This window comes from Nicotiana tabacum, chromosome 6, assembly GCF_000715075.1.
Source record: "Nicotiana tabacum cultivar K326 chromosome 6, ASM71507v2, whole genome shotgun sequence".
In the NCBI taxonomy this organism is placed as follows: domain Eukaryota; kingdom Viridiplantae; phylum Streptophyta; class Magnoliopsida; order Solanales; family Solanaceae; genus Nicotiana; species Nicotiana tabacum.
The window spans coordinates 145,472,475-145,491,743 of record NC_134085.1 but is presented as its reverse complement, the minus strand read 5'-3'; the positions used below and the strand labels follow the sequence as shown (position 1 = coordinate 145,491,743).

The following is a 19,269-nucleotide window of genomic DNA, read 5'->3' as shown; positions in this document are numbered from 1 at the left end:
GAAGTCCCTGAGTTCAACAACAATTCCCTTTCGACTTCGGGCACTAGGGCCAGTATAAAGTCAGCTACGAAGTCTGCCAAAATTTGAGATTTGATGGTAGTTCGGGGTCGATATTCGATATCATACCCGCTGATTTCCATGGACCATTTGACCAGTCGTCCCTAAAGTTGGGGTTTATGCATTATGTTTCTCAACGGGTATGTAGTTACAACACATATGGGATGGCACTAGAAATATGCCTTTAACTTTCTGAAGGCGCTTAGCAAAGCGAGCGCCAATTCTTCCACATGAGGATACCTAGTTTCGGTTGCGCCTAGAGTCTTGCTAACATAGTAGATAGGAAATTGCGTACCTTCCTCCTCCCGGACTGACTTCACTTACCGCTATCTTGGATACTGCTAAGTATATGTACAACTACTCGTCTGCTTTTGGAGTATGAAGCAAAGGTGGGCTCGAAAGGTATCGCTTGAGTTCTTCCAAGGCTTGTTGGCACTCCAGGGTCCATGACAAGTTGTTCTTCTTCAATAATGAGAAGAATCGATGGCTCTTGTCAGGACCTCTAAATAAATCGTCCCAAGGAGGCTATGCGCCCGGTTAGCCTTTGAAAGGCCTTGACATTGTCCACCAGGGTGATGTCCTTAATGGCCTTGATCTTGTCGGGATTGATCTCGATTCCCCTGTTGTACACCATGAATCCGAGGAACTTTCCAGACCCGACTCCAAATGCGTATTTCTCTGGGTTCAGCTTCATATTGTATTTCTTCAATATGCTGAAGGTTTCCTATAAATGTTTCAGATGGTCCTCTGCTCGCAGGGACTTAACTAATATGTTGTCAATGTAAACTTCCATTGATTTTCCTATATGTTCTTCAAACATCCGATTTACTAGGCGTTGGTAAGTGGCACCGACGTTCTTTAATCCAAATGGCATTACATCATGACAATATGTGCGAATTTAGTGATGAAAGAAGTCTTTTCTTGATCGTTCGGGTCCATCCGAATTTGGTTGTACCCGGAGTAGGCGTCGAGAAAGCTGAGTATCTCATGGCCGGCCATTGCATCGATTATGCAATCGATGTTAGGCGAAGGGAAAGTCTTTGGGGCATGCCTTGTTTAAGTCTTTATAGTCTACCACATTCTCAATTTATTTCCCTTTTTAGGCAATACCACTAGGTTTGCTAAATAATTCGGGTACTTAACTTCCCAAATAGAGACTATTTTAAGAAGTTTGAATACCTCGTCCTTGATGAACACATGCTTGACTTCAGACTAAGGCCTCCTCTTCTGTTTAACCGGGTGAAACTTCGTATCCAAGCTTAGCTTGTGAGTAGCTATCTCCGGCGGGATCTTTGTCATGTCAAGATGGGACTAAGCGAAGCAATCTATGTTAGCTATAAGGAATTTAATGAGTTTTTTCCTGAGCCCGAGAGTTAGTCTCGTGCCCAGGTATACCTTTCAATCGGGCAGGTGCTCGATCAGCCTGACTTACTCCAGCTCCTCAACTATTGACTTGGTGGTATCGGAATCGCCGGGGACTATGAAAGACCTAGGGACTCCGTAGTCGTCATCCTCGCCTGTTTCCTGCCTTTCTATTCGGTTGGGGCCGACGCCGGTGATTGCTATTTGGTTTCTCCCTCGGTGACTGAACTTGGGCTTTTCGATGTCGAGAGTGCAGATATCAGGACCACCTCATCGACCGCGAACATTTCTTTTACAGCCGGTTGTTCCCCGTAAATTGTTTTGATCTCTCCTGGTGTAGGAAATTTCAATACTTGATGTAGCGTCGAGGGTACTGCCCTCATATTGTGAATCCATGGCCTCCCGAATAAAGCATTGTACCTCATATCTCCTTCGATCACGTAGAACTTTGTGTCCTGATAGTCCCGGCCGGTAGGGTTATTTCCCCTTTAGTGGTCTTGCATGCCATGTTGAATCCGTTTAGAACTCGGACCGCAAGCACAATTTGGTCTTGTAGACCCAGCTGCTCTACGACCCTCGATTTGATGATATTAGCCGAGCTACTTGGATCAACTAACACACACGTAACTCGAGATTTATTTATGAGTACAGATATTACCAGTGCATTATTGTGCGGTTGCACGATGCCTTCAGAATCCTCATCATTGAAGGATACAGTTCCTTCTGGCACGTAATCTCTAGTCCGTTTTTCCCTTGTGATGGACACTTTGGTGTGCTTTAACATTGGCCCTTAGGGGATGTCAACTCCACCAATGATCATGTTAATGATGTGTTGAGGTTCCTCTTGCTCGATCTGTTTGTTGGCGTCTCTATTCCAGAAGTGATTCTTGGCACGATCACTCAAAAATTCTTAGAGGTGCCCATTGTTGAATAACTAGGCTACTCCTTCTCTCAATTGCCGTCAGTCTTCGGTTATGTGTCGGTGGGTGCCATGAAATTTACACATTAGAATGGGGTCCTTTTGGGCAGGATCATACTGTAATAGTCGAGGACATTTAGTATCTTTGATACATTCGATGGCTGATACGATACCCGCAACATTGACATTGAAGTTATATTCTGATAACCTTGGCGTTTCCTTGGACCCGATAGGTCTTTCAAAATCGTTCTTGCTCATGAGTCCCCGGTTATTATGACCTCGATCACTCCTTCTCTCACTCATCATAGGGTTGCGTCCGAACCTACTGCATCTTCGATCTACATTGTATGGCTGATACCGATCTCTGTCCGATCTTGATTCGTGATCAACAGTTCTTTTGGATATGTCACTTGTCCTAACTGGGTAAACGGACCCAGAAGGGGCCCCGAGCTGATCATCTTCGACCCTGATTTTTGATTGGTACCTGTTATGAACGTCAACCCAAGTTACTGCCGGGTATTCTATCAAATTTTGCTTCAACTGTTGTAAAGCTAACGAGCTTTGGGGATTAAGTCCTTGGGTGAACGGCTAAACGGCCCAATCGTCTACGACCGGGGGTAGGTCCATTCGTTCCATTTGAAACCTTGACATGAATTCCCTGAGCATCTCGTTATTTCTTTGCTTCACCTTGAAAAGGTCTATTTCCTGGTCTCGGCAGTGATGGCTCCGGCGTGCGCTTTCACAAAGGCATCTGCAAGCATAGCAAACGAGTCAACATAATTAGGGAGAAAATTGTGATACTATATCATGTCTCCTTTTAACAAGGTCTCTCCGATCTTTTTTAGTAGAACAGATTCAATTTTGTCATCTTCCAAGTCGTTCCCCTTGATGGCGCATGTGTACGAGGTCACATACTCATTTGGATCGGTCGTTCTATTATACTTCGGGATTTCGGGCATACGGAACTTTTTAGGGATCGGCTTCGGAGTTGCACTCGGGGGCAAAGACTTTTGGACAAACTTCTTGGAATCTAGGCCTTTCAGTATCGGTAGTGCTCTTAGGATTTGGTCGACCCTGGAGTTGTAGGTCTCCACCTTTTTGTCGTTATCTTTGATTTTCTTTTCTCCCGATTCTACCTGTTTCGTCAATTCCTCGAGCATTTTTATTATCTCGGGGCTGGTCCCAGATTCAGCTCTATTTGGCCTTTCTGTGACTGGTTCATTTCTGCGAGTGTTTTCCCGGGATAGTTCGGGCTTAAATATATTGGGAGCGCGACTTTGGTTCTGTAACTGGGCTATCGCTACTTATTGAGCCTGCAATATTTTGAAGATCACTCGCAAGTTGATCTCATCACCTTTACCATCGTATGTATTTTGGGCTATAGATCGGACTACCCCACAAATGCTATTCTCTGGATTGGTAGGCAGGTTTGCATTGATGGCTACATGTGAGTTAGCGTCGATCAGGTTCGCAATAGGAACTCCGTTGGGGTCAACAAGGGGCACCTCGTCATCGGGTACCACATTGTTGTTCTCGCCATGGTGGACACACTCAACATCCACGTTCAAAGGGGCGGATTGGGAGTTCGACGTTTTAAACTTTGACATGAAGTTAAAGACACTTAAAAGAACAAGTGTAAAATAGGGTGTGTTATGGTAATTTGTATCAAATTGCCACTATTATCCTTAGCCCCACGGTGGGCGTCAAACTGTTTACCCTAAAAAAATGGATAACAATTAAATTTGTAAGTGGTTTTAAGGATACGTGGATTATTCGATACAAACTATAAATTACGTTAGATTAAACAGATAAAAGATGTAGTAAATTATCAAACCACTTGAGGAGGATGATTTCGGACTTAGCAACAGCCTTAATGAAATGTCCGCCCTCGATCCGGACTCACAATGACCAAGCACTGATGGACAAGAACAAGAACTTTGAATAACAGAGAAAATTAACAGTATATTGCCTCGGTATGCGTGTGTTACAATGTGTTCAATGTATAATCAGACTCCCATTTATATAGTAGGGGAGTTTTACCATACATACAATTCTATAAAAGGTAAAAAATCTTCTATTTAACTAATCACCGGTTCTCTTCAATACGTGCCGAGAGCCACGCCGTGATATCCGGCCAGTCGCGGATATCACGGTCTTCTGTTGGTCATGCTCGATCGTCTGGCAATGCTTTCCGAGGCCTTTGGGGTTCGAACCTGACCTGGGGCTATGGCCCCGATATCCTCAAGGGCAGACATTTCTCTCGAACACCGGATCGAGGGGCCCTTGTCTCGGTTCTAATTTCTCGGCTTCACGCTTCTTGTTCCGTTTATTTCATCGGAAACCGAAGCATACCATGAGCTCGGTTTTACCCTTATACAAATATAATAAAATTTAAGTAACAATCAAAACAAACATCTTATTTAAAGTAACATAACGATACAATATAACAAAGTAACAACTAACAAACATCCAAACAATTAGCTTGATTCCCTGATTTTCTAATTGATAAAACGAACACTAGTTGAATTTCTTTAAGTATGTAACCGTATATAATTTTAGATTCTTTAAATCAATAGAGCATGGTGGCACAGGTGAGATAGTAACGGGGATATTTATCGGGGGGTTTCTGGTTATCAATGAACACCGCCCCGTGATGGGGTTTGCTACTTTTTGGATGAATCTCCTACTTGTCGGTCCCCCAAGATTTTTCGCGCCAACTGTCCATTAACACAGTAGTAGTAGTATTTAGTCCTAAAAAACGTAACTCTCCCTAGCTCAAACGCTGTCGTTTTGTGTACTGCCGACCTCCTAGGTACTTGTGTTTTCATCATCAGATCCTATAACACTAGTATTCTTTTGAGTGTCAAATATTACTACTAATAAAATCTCCTCTTGCTTCTTCTAGGACCCTTTCACTTTTTTCCTTTTCAGATTTTCTAATCTTCTTTTTGTCCCTTACATTATTATCTCATTCTCTGCATGATTGTTGATCTTACAGCAGGCGCCGGTACCCAAATGGGGTCACTGCAAACTTCAAGAAATCTTTCATGTTTATGTGTATCAGTTAGAGGAGGTGTACAGGGTTTGAGTACTGTAGTTAGGCAAGTGGGGTTCAATTCTTGGTTATTGCAGGGGCGAATTAGAAGCAGAAAGATCCAATCTTTATGTGTTAGAAGTTCCTTTAATAATGCTGGTGGTAGTAGTTCTTCAGAGGAGAAGGGTCTTCTTTTGGGTGCTGAGAGGGATGGCTCTGGCTCTGTTGTTGGTTTTCAACTGATTCCCCATTCTGGTACTGCCCCTTTGTTTTCTTGAATTTAAAGTTACCGTTCAGTAATTTCTTTTATGTGTTTCTGTTAATTGCGGATTTGGTTTTCAAGTTGATCAAACTAGTAAAAATCACATATTCAAGATAGCATAATTCATAGTTCTCCATTTAATTATACAATGCCAATTTCCTTAACGACCTCAACTTCTACCTTAAAAAGAGGGAGGAATAGTTGAGTGGGCGCAAGCCGACCCGGACTCCACCGTCATCAACAAAAGAAAAAAAGAAGGGAAGATGGTGCATGTAAGGTGAGAAGATTTGCTAAATGTATGGAGTTCCACTTTGTTGTTTGGACAAATGTTCATTACTGCTGATGGCTAAAGTGATTGATATCATGAAGTGAACAAAGGCGGGAACATTTACCTTGATACTGTATGAGCTCCATTGAAGTGTTCGGGGACAATTAGAATTCAACAATTTTGTTATGATTAATGTTATTGTTTAGACTTGTGGATCAGCATCATTTTATAGTAGTTCAATTTTTAGAGTGTAAGCCTGATACAATCTGAGAGTTAGATGAGTTGGTCTTTCAATACGACAGAAAGGATGCTTAGCTATTTTGATATTGTGGTGATATATTAAGACTGAAGTTCTGGAACTTTACTTCATTGGCTAGCTAAGTTTCATCCATAAGTACTCTCATACTGATGTTTGTTACGGTTAAAAAGAACGTGTGTATACTTATGGGCTAGTGCTATTGGGGGGGGGGGGGGTCAAAGACTTATCATCTTGCTGCTACAAAAGGTTACTGTTAGTGGGAATATAACGGGTGTCTGGTCAATATAAGTTGGGGTTTAGACTGGAGTGTGATTGAGGATAATGAGGTCATGAGCTTGACTGAACTAATGACGTTGCCTTTGTATGTATGTGTATCTTTTGTAGTTTCCCTCTTGTTTCCACCATATGAAGCTGAAGATAGTGTCCTTTTTTAATCTTTTTCTTTTAAATATATAAAAAGATTTAAATGAAGTAACTTGGGGAGTTTTAACTCATTTATGGCGTTGATTAAGGCTCTTAACTAATTCCTTTCACACCTGATGTATTTCTGTCTCAGAATATGTAAGGATAGTTTTATTGTCTACTTCTCCATTTTTCTAGTTTTGCCTTCAAAGAAAATGAAATGGTGTACTCAATTCAGTCACAGGTGATGCAACAATTGTTGAATCTCATGATATTGTAGCTGATGATAGAGATGATTTGAGTGAGGATGCTGAACAGAAGGAGAAAACCCCAACCAAATTAACATTCAATATCATTTTTGTTACTGCTGAAGCAGCTCCGTATTCTAAGACAGGTGGTTTAGGAGATGTTTGTGGCTCTTTGCCTGTAGCACTAGCTTCTCGGGGTCATCGTGTAATGGTCGTCTCGCCTAGGTATCTGAATGGAGGTCCTTCAGATAAAAAGTATGCTAATACTGTTGACCTTGATGTGCGGGCTACAGTCCATTGTTTTGGTGGTCCCCAGGAAGTAGCCTACTACCATGAATACAGGGCAGGTGTTGACTGGGTAAGAGCATTTTGTGTACTTCCTTTTTCTTTGGGTTTTTGGGTGGGTGGGTGGGGAGGGGGGGGGGGTATATTGTACTTGTTGGTGCTTATTGTTCAGCTTTATCTTTGTTCATCTCTCCCTCCCTCTAATGATTAACTGGCTTGCTTCAAGCAAAGGACCGTCTGACTAAAGGATGATGTATGCAAACAATTTAAAATTCACTATTGTTTTGAGGACGTCAACCTGACTGACTTGAGGATGGTCGCGAACAACTTAAAGTCCACTATGGTTAATAGGATGTCTGCCTGGGTCATTAATTTATATAGTTGATTGTGTCTGTATTTTTATTTAACAGAAATGATTCTTATTAAGTAGTACATATTTATGATTTTAATGTTAAAGAAGTACACTGCTCTTTCTATCAGGTATTCGTGGACCACCCTTCTTATCGCAGACCTGGAACGCCATATGGTGATATTTATGGTGCATTTGGTGATAATCAGGTAATATGTTACTCTTTTTTCATGCATGATGATCACATCTCCATATGGTTTAATGCGATGGCTAGTGATAATACTTCCCTATCTTTTTGGTAAGCAGTTTCGCTTCACTTTGCTTTGTCACGCAGCATGTGAAGCACCATTGATTCTTCCACTGGGAGGGTTCACTTATGGAGAGAAGTGCTTGTTTCTTGCTAATGATTGGCACGCTGCCCTGGTTCCTTTGTATGTTAACAAAATATCCTGACTTATTTATATTTTTTGATGTAACCTATTTTGATCTTTAACTGAACACTACTTTTGCTTGTGACATTTTTAGCATCCTTACAATGGCACTACTTAAGAAGGTTCCCTACAAGGGCGTAATCTGTAGATGTATTGCTATAAATAGAAAAGAAAAACTGTAGGCACAATAATGTTTCTATGTCGGTATTGCAACTGTTACTAACAATTTAATGCTGCTGCAATTTTATCTGATAATAATGCCATCTTAGCTTTCATCAAGAAGTTCTTTAGCCTTTGATAAGGTACAAGGTAATGTATTAGTATGTAGTAATACTTTTCTGAAAAATTTAAGAACAAGAAAAAGAAAAAAGAAGAATATAGACTAGTAGTCATCTGTTCCTTGAAGTGCTGTCATGTTTAGACATTCATATCGTGGTTAACTGATTACTGTCAGTCTGTCAGTGACTGCCATCTGATTGTCATGCTTATTTCTGAATGTCCAGACTTGAGTGAGGGGTTATTGTACGGTCCTCTAGTGCGTGTCTGGATATTTGTACACACCATCATGTAACTATGTCATGCTATATCAATAGTAGCCTTGGTAACACTTCCCTCCATTCACCTGCAGCACCTTAACGTGCTGCGGAATATCTTAATTCTGGTTATATGTGCTATTGACCAGTTTATGACAGAGTCCTTCTCCTGATTTCCAAGTGTTCTATGGTGCAGACTTTTAGCAGCCAAGTATCGTCCTTATGGTGTTTACGAGGATGCTCGTAGTATTGTCGTAATACACAACATAGCACATCAGGTACTTTCCTAGTTTACTTCTCCCTATTTCTGTAACAAGGAGGTATAGCTGCCTGCAAGTTTTGCATCTGTTTGAATGTCTCCTGTTTTGATGGCTCCGAGTTACGGGCTTATATTTTCTGGTCAGAATGTAACATCCTCATGGTTTTCTTTTAATTCTTAGTCATCGGAATGTTTGTTCTTGGTTTGAATTTGATGTCTTAAATTACTCAACTCATGTTCACTTCCTGAATCTGTGAGTCTACTAGAACATGGGATAAGCTCAAACTGTTGATTCTTGGTTCAGAAAGATGTGATTTGATTTAAGGTTCACAATTCCTTGGGACTGGTTGCTCCAGGAATATAAATGTCTCTCCTTTGGTGGAAATTTGAAGTTTGGTACTCAAAGCTGCTATTTGATAAAATCTTCTAGGCACCTTCCATAAGTAGGAAAGTTAAAGAGAAACTGACCTAATCTTGTTAGGTCAGTTTGTTATTTTGGACTTATTCTGATTGGTTTAGACAAATTTAGTGGGTGATCGCGAGGTGGATTCTACAGTCTAAATGTCTGATTTCATTGTTTGTTGGTACTAGGATAGTTCATCATCTACCTTGTATTTGGTCTATCTCGACCATATGCTGTGACCTGTGGTTCATAATTATTTATTGATTGCCTGATGGAATATTCTTGTACAACTAAGTTATGCAGTGGCTTGTATTGAATTAATCTACACCTTGAGGTTATTAGTGTTCTATTTTAAACCTTCATACATTGTCTTTTGTTTGATATTTTCATAGGGAGTGGAGCCTGCAGCAACCTACCATAATTTGGGATTGCCTCCAGAATGGTATGGAGCACTTGAATGGATATTTCCCACTTGGGCAAGGGCGCATGCGCTTGACACTGGTGAAACAGTCAATGTTTTGAAAGGGGCAGTCGCAATTGCTGATCGGATACTGACAGTTAGCCAGGTCTGTCCAAAAAATTTCCACTTAGGTATACTAACCGAAAAATACTAGGAATCATATCACTGATTATGGTTCATGAATTTCTTGTTATGAGAAATCTACATGACTTCATGATAAATTGTTGAACATTGTTATTGAGTATATAAAAAAAAGTTGCATTTTGCCTGTCCTTTTTTCTTTGTAGTTACCTTTTTTTTTGGGTGGCAGGGGTACTCATGGGAAATAACAACTCCTGAAGGGGGATATGGACTACATGAGCTGTTGACCAGTAGAAAGTCAGTTCTTAATGGTACGCCTGTTAGTTGGTTTCTTATGAGTTCTTTCTAATATTCTTTTCCGCTTCTTATTCTAATCCTAGTATGGTAAGATATATGTTGATTGAAGAGACGTCTTTACAAGCATTAGCTTCATTTTAACCAAGTCCTTATTTTTGTTAAACGTCAAGACCAAAGCCAAGGCTAAGTGTAGTAATGACCTTAACTGTGGATTCCATTGTCTCTGAACTTTAGAATTACTAGTTAATCTATCTGTACTTTTATGCAGGAATTACTAATGGACTAGATGTTAGTGATTGGAACCCATTGACAGATGAGCATACTGCTTCACATTACTCCATCAATGACCTCTCTGGAAAGGTAATTAAGCTGCTTCAGTGACCTCTCAGTTTCACAATTTTACTACTTCAGTGATAAGTTTTGCCTTGAGAAAAGGACTGTCTGCAAAACCTTCGTAACTGCTATGAAATTCGATCCAAATGAGGGTTCCTGAGGATTGTCCATAAACATTAAAAAGGGAACAAACCAATTGACATCATAGTACTTTAGTACTTTCTTACTTTTCATGTTAATTCTGTATGCAGCTGTGCACAAGCTCTCTCTCTCTCTCTCTCTCTCTCTCTTATGATAACTCTACACAAACTTGTCTCTGCTAACTTCCTTTTTTATTCAGGTTAAGTGCAAGACTGCTCTGCAAAAGGAGTTGGGACTTCCAATTCGACCCGATTGTCCGCTGGTGAGAGTTTTGTTACTTCTTTGAATTATGAAGAAAATTTCTTCCTTCTCCTACCGGAAAATTTGAAACTTTGATAATGCAGATTGGATTTATTGGAAGGCTGGACTATCAGAAAGGTGTTGACATAATCCTGTCAGCAATTCCAGAACTTATGCAGGATGATGTCCAATTTGTAGGATTTTCTACCCACATCTTTTTTTATATCGTTATTAATGCAGCCTGTTTGAGTCTGATTAGTAAACTTTTGGTAGATCCTAGTCTTTCCAATTGTTCATTAACTGTATTCGCTTTTGGACATGAGTTGACTCAAATTTCGTTGCCTGAAATTGTTTATGACATTTATGTTTTTGCCTTCTTGTTTTACTACGCACCTTGGATCTACAATCCTCTTCCTTCATGCCCCCTTACTTAGTAATAAGTTGATAGTACTGAATTTTATTCGAGTGAATGTGTTCAAATTGAGATTTTGTTACGGCGTAATTATACAGTTTATAGAGAGAATTCCTAAAAGGGAACTGAAAATTTGGGCTTCAACTAGGTAGGGAGAACTTCTGAAACGGGTAGGGAACTCGAATTCAAAGTTCAGGTTACCCTTTTAGGAATTATCCCTTATTTTTTTCGTCATTACTTGAAAAACTTGTTCATTTGATGTTGCAAATTATAAAATTATATCCAGGATTTGTTCTGGAGCATTTGTTTAGTCATCCTGTTTTCTAGTATAAGTTTCTGCAAATTGTTCTTGTTTGGGGTTGAATTTATTATCTATTCCTTATCCAGGTAATGCTTGGATCTGGTGAGAAACAATATGAAAACTGGATGAGACATACAGAAAATCTCTTCAAAGACAAATTCCGCGGTTGGGTTGGATTTAATGTTCCAGTTTCTCATAGGATAACAGCAGGGTAATTCTAAATTTCATATGGTGGATTTAAATGCTTTAGTAATCAGTATGCTAACTTATTTATACTGTGTTGTGCAGCTGCGACATACTATTGATGCCCTCAAGATTCGAACCTTGTGGTTTAAACCAATTGTACGCAATGAGATATGGTACCATACCTGTCGTTCATAGCACTGGGGGCCTAAGAGTGAGTTGATTTCCGTATAGAGAAATGGCTTTTCAAATGAAAAAAGCTTATGCATTATACTTTCTCTTCCTTATCTTTAGGACACGGTGAAGGATTTTAATCCATATGCTCAAGAAGGAGAAGGTGAAGGTACCGGGTATGTGTCTTTCCTAGAAATGCTGTTGATATTTATGACGTACTGTGATGTTGTTGCTCATTAAGAAACTGGAAATAAATTACACTGGTACTACCACATAAAGTAGCTCCAAGTAATTGTGCTTGTAGAGAGAATCACCTTATTTTAACTGCCATCTCTTGCTTCTTCATTTTTAGGACAGAATAGAATTTCACCCTTGAATGGAAATTTAGGGAGATTAATGTCACGTCCTTAGTTGTTAACTAAATACACGTGCGACACTTGACAACTCGCTCACGATCTTGCACAACTTGCTCACGTTCTTGCTATGTCAAGTCAGCCTTACTACACTCAAGATCGCTAAGAGAATGGAAGAAAGAACACAAGAGAATTGTTAAAGGAAGCTTTGTATTAGAGAGAACTTGAATTGTTTGCTTGATGAATTACAAATGAATGGCCTCCTTTATATACTAGTCTCCTAGGGGCTAGTGTGTAAATATTAATTATTATACAAGTCCTTGATATTTATAAGATAAGGGCTTTCTCTAGAATTCTCTACTAGCCTAGAAGATTCCAAGGACTTTCTTAGCAAATCCATAAGGATCTAGGTTCTTCCTAAGGAAATGTCTATACCTCTCTAGAATCTTCTCAGAAATGCTAGCTTTCTTCTTATGTAAGCTTCCACATGACATTAATATATGTCAAATGGTGCCTATGTGGCATGATGACATGGCGGGTCATCACACTCTCCCCCACCTAATATTGCGGCGACCGCGGCGCAATGCTGCTACATAAACTCTCGGATTTTATCTTTGAATTGCTACAAGTCTTTATATCGTTCCCATGTGGCCTCCTCCGGTGATTGCCCTTTCCAATGGATGAGGAACATAGCAGCGGCTTTTTGCCCTTGTTTTCGCCTGGCCTGGTAATCTATGATAGCCTCAATCTCCCGATCATGCAAGGCGGTGATAGTCATTGGCGCTTGACTTGATTGGCCCCTACTCGGATCATCCTTATCTTCATGATATGGCTTAAGCATGCTGGCATGGAAGACAGGGTAGATCTTAGGATACGATGGCATGTCAAGCTTGTATGAGATCTTGCCTACCTTGGCGACGATCTTAAATGGCCCCTCGTACTTGCGAATCAGATTCTGATGCATACCCCATAGTGCCTTGAACTGTCTTAGGTTAAACTTCACCATGACCATGTCCCCAACTCTATAGTCTGTGGGACGTTGCTTACGGTCTGCAAACTTCTTCATCTTCTTAGCTGCCTTATCCAAGTAGGACTTAGCAGTGTTGAGCTACTCCTCCCATCCTTTGGCCATATGATAAGCCCCCAAACTCTTTCCTTCGAACGCGGCTTGTAATGAATGTGGAGTTTGTGGTTGTTGGTCTGTGGCTCGCTCAAATGGTGTCCGCCCCGTAGACTCACTCCGCTGCAAGTTATAAGAGAATTGGGCGATGTCTATGAGCCTTGCCCAATCTTTCTGATGCGCGCTTACATAATGCCTCAAGTAGCATTCTAGTAAGGCATTGACTCGTTCCGTTTGTCCATCCGTTTGTGGGTGGAAACTAGTAGAAAAGTGCAGCTCCGTACCAAGTATGTCAAACAACTCTCTCCAAAAGTTTCCAGTAAAGCGGGGGTCTCGATCACTGATTATATGCCTTGGTAAGCTCCAACACTTCACCACGTTCTTAAAGAATAGCTTGGCGGCTTCCTTGGCTGTGCAACCTGGTGAGGCGGGCATGAAGGTGGCATATTTGGAAAATTTATCCACGACTACCATAATAGTACCATAACCGTCGGACCTTGGTAGGCAAGTGATAAAGTCCATAGTCACGCTCTCCCATGGACGCTCTGCAACTGGTAGTGGCTCCAAAAGTCCTCCGGGCTGTTGTTGCTCAACCTTGTCCTGCTGACATACAAGACAAGTCTGCACATAACATTCTATATCATATCGCATGCGTGGCCAATAGTAGACTGACTCAACCAAGGCCCTAGTGCGACGTTGGCTTGGATGACCATCCCACATTGTATCATGACTCTCCCTTATGATCTGCCATCTAATGTCTCCAAACTTAGGCACGTAGACCCGCCGACCAGTGGTAAGCAATATGCCGTCTTCTACCCAAAAACGTCTCGTCTTGCCCTGGTTGGCTAACTTGATAAGTTGTTTGGATGTTGGATCATGTTGCATGCCTTCTTTTATAGCCTCTCGAATATCCCATCTCGCTGAAGTGATTGCAGCAAGCTCGGCTTTCCGGCTCAAGGCATCGGCTACAACGTTACCTTTGCCCGGCTTATACTCCAGCGCATAATCAAACTCGACCAAGAAATCCTGCCACCTAGCCTGCTTTGGTGTGAGCTTCTTCTGTGTCTGAAAGAAGCTAGTAGCCACATTATCAGTCTTGACCACGAACCTCGACCCGAGAAGATAATGTCTCCATGTACGAAGGCAATGCACAATGGCAGTCATTTCCTTCTCTTGTACCGTGTAACGCCGCTCCGTCTCATTTAACTTGCGGCTCTCAAATGCTATGGGATGCTTATCCTGCATCAGGACAACCCCAATGGCAAAGTCTGAGGCATCTGTGTCACCTCAAAAGTCTTGGCAAAGTCAGGTAATGCCAAAACTGGCTCCTCTATTATAGCTGCCTTAAGGCATTCAAACGCTTTTTGACAATGCTCCGTCCAAACCCATGGCTTGTTCTTCTTTAGCAACTCAGTCAATGGTGCGACCTTTGCTGAGTATCCACTGATGAACCGACGATAGTTGTTAACAAGGCCAAGTAAGGATCTCAACTCAGTTACGTTTATGGGTGCCTCCCACTCCTGGATAGCATGTACCTTAGCCTCGTCCATGCGTACCTCGTCATAGCTAATGACATGGCCCAAGAAGTGCACCTTTGATTGTGCAAACTCGCACTTCTCTCTCTTGATGTATAGCTCGTTCTCCCGCAAGACTTGGAAAACCTTTCTTAAGTGCTCCATGTGTTCCTCCAAGGTGTTGCTGTAGATGACTATGTCATCTAGGTAGACTATCACGAACTGATCAAGGTAGGGATGAAAAATCTTGTTCATAAGGGTGCAAAATGTGGCCAGTGCATTAGTTAAGCCGAAGGGCATCACCAACCACTCAAAGGCTCCATATCTCGTCACTCATGCTGTCTTTGGCTCATCACCTTCCGCAATGCGAACCTGGTAGTAGCCCTTTCGAAGATCCACCTTGGTAAAGTACTTGGCTTGCCCAAGTCTATCGAACAAATCAGCAAGGAGCGGGATCGAGTACTTATTCTTCACTGTAACCTTATTAAGTGCTCGGTAGTCTATGCACAAGCGCAGCGATTCATCCTTCTTCTTGTGGAACAATACTGGTGCACCGAAAAGTGCCTTTGATGGGCGAATGTGACCAGCGTCCAGCAACTCTTTCAATTGTTTCTTGAGCTCCTCCAGCTCGGACGGTGCCATACGATATGGGGCAAATGCGGGTGGCTTAGCCCCTGACTCCAACTCAATCTTGTGATCCACCTCTCGCCTAGGGGGCAAGTGCTTAGGTAACTCCTCGGGCATGACATCTTTGTTCTCCTCAAGCAACTTCTCTATACAAGGCGGCACAATCTCTTGAAAATTCTTGTCTTCCTCTAGACTTGCAATGGTTGCCACGAACGTCGGCTCCCCCTTCTTGATCCCCTTGACAACCTGCATAGCTGAGAGTTGTGCTTGGATTTGTCCGTGTGGCATAGTCACTGTAGGTACCATGCAAGCTCCTTCTCGCTCCATAACCAAGAGATGTTGGAGGTAGGGGTCGATTAAAGTATGACAATGTCTAAAGAACTCTTGCCCCAGTATGATGTCAAAGATATCCATAGTGGTTACGGTAAAGTTTGTCATACCTTTCCAAGTTCCCAATTTGACATCAACTCCATTAGCTACCCCACGAGCATTCTGTATCTCGGCATTCACGGTCTTGACGCGAGAGTTAGTTGGAGCAAGCTTCAATTCTAGTCTCTTTGCGGCAGCCTCAGTCACGAAATTATGAGTTGCTCCCGTATCCACCATTGCACGAGCGGGCTTGTTGTTGATGGTGAGATCCACGTACTGATTGCCATTCTCGGTAGGTTGGATAGCTTGCTTCGTGACAAAACCACATAATCTGATCATACCCAACTGTGTTGTTCTCGGACTCTCTCCTTGTGGCTGCTCCTTCCGCTAACGTACCATGGCACTGAGGCTCTTGAGGTCGGGACAATTCCTGAAGCCATGTGGCCCTCCGCATATATAGCACCCCTTCTTCTCGACCTGCGCCTTCTTCTCGGCGTAGCCCTGACGGCCACTCGGCTTTTTGAAATCTTGAGTCTTGGAGTATTGTTGTTGTATCTCCTTGCCTTTGCCACGGTCTCCCCCACCTTTGACATTGTTAACCTTTGACTCCTTGCCATTGCCTTTCTCGTGCTTGTCATGCCTGAAATCCATCAATGATTTGGCCTCCACTATGGCTTGGTCTATATCAGTGACTTGTCGGTGTTGCAACTCCTGCTTACCCAATTTTGCAACCTGTCCATGAAATGGAACAACAAGTCATCATTGGTTAGATTGGGGATTTGAAGCATAAGGGTAGTGAACTCCTTGACATAGTTATGTATGCTCCCTGTTTGCTTCAATTCCCTAAGCTTGCGCCTTGCCTCGTACAAGACATTGTTTGGAAAGAACTGTCGCTTGAACTCCGCTTTGAACTGATCCATGTGCTAATAGTACATAGACCTTTATCCACGTCGGCCATCTTCCTTCTCCACCATAGCATGGCCGTCTCTGAGAGGTACAATACCACAGTGTTGATCTTGGCCTCGTCATCCCTCACTTTGCCGTGCCTGAAGTAGTTCTCCAAGTGCCAAATGAAGTTTTCCACTTCTTGTGCATCACGAACACCTTTGAACACCGGGGGTTTGGGAGCCTCGATCTTGGCCTCCCTCGTCACCACAACATTGCTGGCTACCTCGGTCACGCCAGCATTGACATGCTCCTCGAGTGACTCTATCTTTGCCTTCATAACATCGATAGTACTCAAAGACTCCATGAGTCTGCACTCTAAGGCCGTGATGGTTTGCCTTAGTTCCATCTCAGTTTGTGTACGTCCCTCCAAGTCATTTCAGATACTCTCAATCTCTTCAAGAGTGTGCCCCTCTAGAACGTTAAGGGTGCCTTCCACCTTCCCCAAACGTTGGCCAAAGATCTTCACGGCGTCCATCCCCGCTTTCATCTTCATCACCCACTCTTTACCGAGCGAGGCGTCCTCTAGAAGGACCTCTACTTCATCCTCGCTCGCCTCAGTGGCAGATGGTTCTTGGGATGTAAGCCCTTCGTTTGACACAACCTCAGGTGGCACCTCCTGGATCTTGTTGGTGGCATTCCTCTTTATGCTACGGCCGCTCTTGCCAGCAGCATCCTGGATGACGTTGGCTTGGGTGTTGGCAGCGTTAATTTCTCCGTCGTTCGCCATTCCCTTAGTTGAAACCTTCGCTCTGATACCACGTTGTCACGTCCTTAGTTGTTAACTAAGTACACGTGCGGCACTTGACAACTCGCTCACGATCTTGCACAACTTGCTCACGTTCTTGCTATGTCAAGTCAGCCTTACTACACTCAAGATCGCTAGGAGAATGGAAGAAAGAACACAAGAGAATTGTTAAAGGAAGCTTTGTATTAGAGAGAACTTGGATTGTTTTCTTGGTGAATTACAAATGAGTGTCCCCCTTTATATACTAGTCTCCTAGGGGCTAGTGTGTAAATATTAATTATTATACAAGTCCTTGATATTTACAAGATAAGGGCTTTCTCTAGAATTCTCTACAAGCCTAGAAGATTCCAAGGACTTTCTTAGCAAATCCATAAGGATCTAGGTTCTTCCTAAAGAAATGTCTATACCTCTCTAGAATCTTCTCAGAAATGCTAGCTTTCTTCTTATGTAAGCTTCCACATGGCATTAATATATGCCAAATGACGCCTATGTGGCATGATGACATGGCGGGTCATCACATTAAGATATGTTAAACTAGATAGCTTTGTACTTGTGCGCAGCCTGCAAATCCTTGTACCAAATTTTTTCCTTTGAATTCAAGTGGGTTTTGTGATGTCCACATAAGGCGGTCAATGCTCATTGCTTAAGAGTTAGAAACATATATGGCATCCAGGGATGTGACCTAGTGGTCAATGAAGTGGTGAGAACCATAAGGTCTCAGGTTCAAATCCCAGCGGAGGAAAAAAAACACTAGGAGATTTTTTTCCATCTATCCAAGCTTGGGTGGATAGAGTTACCTGATACCTGTTGCTGGTTGGAGATGGCAGGTATGATGTGGAATTAGTGCGCGCAAGCTGGCCCGGACACTACGGTTATTAAAAAAAGAGTTAGAAACATATGTGTACTGTAGTCAATTATCTGGCTCTTATCCTTCTTGGAGCTTGGTTCTTTTTATTTTTAGATATCCATCTACCAAAAATACCAGAATATTTTCCACTCTTGTTACTGAATTATTATGCACTTGTGCTAACTTTCGGTTCGTAGTATCTAACTGTTTATGAAATTTAACAGGTGGACATTTTCTCCTCTATCTAAAGAAAAGTTGCTTGATGTAAGTTTCCCCACGATAGATAGATTCTTCTGTTTTTCCGTGGACCATACTGTAATTTTACTGTTATTTTCACTGTTTGCAGACATTGAAGGTGGCGATTAGCACTTACATAGAACATAAGTCATCTTGGGAGGGGTTGATGAAAAGAGGAATGGAAAGGGACTATTCCTGGGAAAATGCGGCCATTCAATACGAGCAAGTATTTGAATGGGCATTTATAGATCCTCCATATGTCAGATGATTTATCAAGAAAGAATATATTATTGAACAGAAGGGAAAAAGATACCAGAATACACTCAGCTTTTGGGGATATTAGCTGTGGCTTATGTTAGTGTGTAATGTTCACTTATCATTTTTTATTTTTGCTGAGAAACCAAGTTAGTTCTAAAGACATATAGATGATCTGTGAGGGAGAGAAAATGACAGAAACCAAGCACTGCCACTTTGGGAGAATAGTGGAGACATGTACAAAGAATTTTGAATTTAAGTTAAGGTCTATTATGATTATATCCTCTTTTGCGTGTGAGGAGAGGCCAATTGATTAATATTGGTTCTCATTTTTTTAATATCTCGTGGAGTATGATTATTGTTGTTATTAATTTGGCACAAAGGTATCCTGAGTTGGTGGCTTCGGTAAGCATGGTTTTGTTCACGGTTGATATGAGATACTCCTATATATTGTATTCAAATTGAACATGATTAGGTTGAAAAGAGTGAATGTGACTATCGGAAATGGTTTTAATCAAAGAAAGTGAGAAAAAGTGCAGCTTGGCGCGCTAAGCTTTTATG

General features: G+C 41.8%; 1 protein-coding gene across 2 annotated transcripts; it reads left to right on the top strand.

Moving 5' to 3' along the window:
* Window positions 1-4,931: 4,931 nt before the first annotated feature.
* Window positions 4,932-18,987, top strand: LOC107811519 (soluble starch synthase 1, chloroplastic/amyloplastic). Of its 2 annotated transcripts, XM_075255564.1 has the most exons (16): window positions 4,932-5,150; window positions 5,337-5,627; window positions 6,802-7,169; window positions 7,577-7,654; window positions 7,752-7,876; window positions 8,606-8,687; window positions 9,464-9,637; window positions 9,842-9,923; window positions 10,178-10,269; window positions 10,583-10,645; window positions 10,728-10,817; window positions 11,423-11,547; window positions 11,625-11,733; window positions 11,814-11,869; window positions 18,441-18,480; window positions 18,563-18,987. In XM_075255564.1, exons 2-16 carry the CDS (start codon window positions 5,354-5,356, stop codon window positions 18,719-18,721), a joined length of 1,917 nt encoding a protein of 638 aa, XP_075111665.1. In that variant the 5' UTR covers window positions 4,932-5,150; window positions 5,337-5,353; the 3' UTR covers window positions 18,722-18,987. The 2 variants fall into 2 exon arrangements, with proteins under 2 accessions (XP_075111665.1, XP_075111664.1); XM_075255563.1 differs by lacking the exon at window positions 4,932-5,150 and having other exon boundaries at window positions 5,186-5,627.
* Window positions 18,988-19,269: the final 282 nt, after the last annotated feature.

Excerpts from the sequence above, each read along its gene's own strand:
- LOC107811519 (XM_075255563.1), top strand. The coding sequence starts at position 5,318 with ATGATTGTTGATCTTACAGCAGGCGCCGGTACCCAAATGGGGTCACTG. Across the intron at positions 10,270-10,582 it reads TCAATGACCTCTCTGGAAAG|GTTAAGTGCAAGACTGCTCT; the intron begins GTAATTAAGCTG and ends TTTTTTATTCAG. Across the intron at positions 10,818-11,422 it reads TGCAGGATGATGTCCAATTT|GTAATGCTTGGATCTGGTGA; the intron begins GTAGGATTTTCT and ends TTCCTTATCCAG.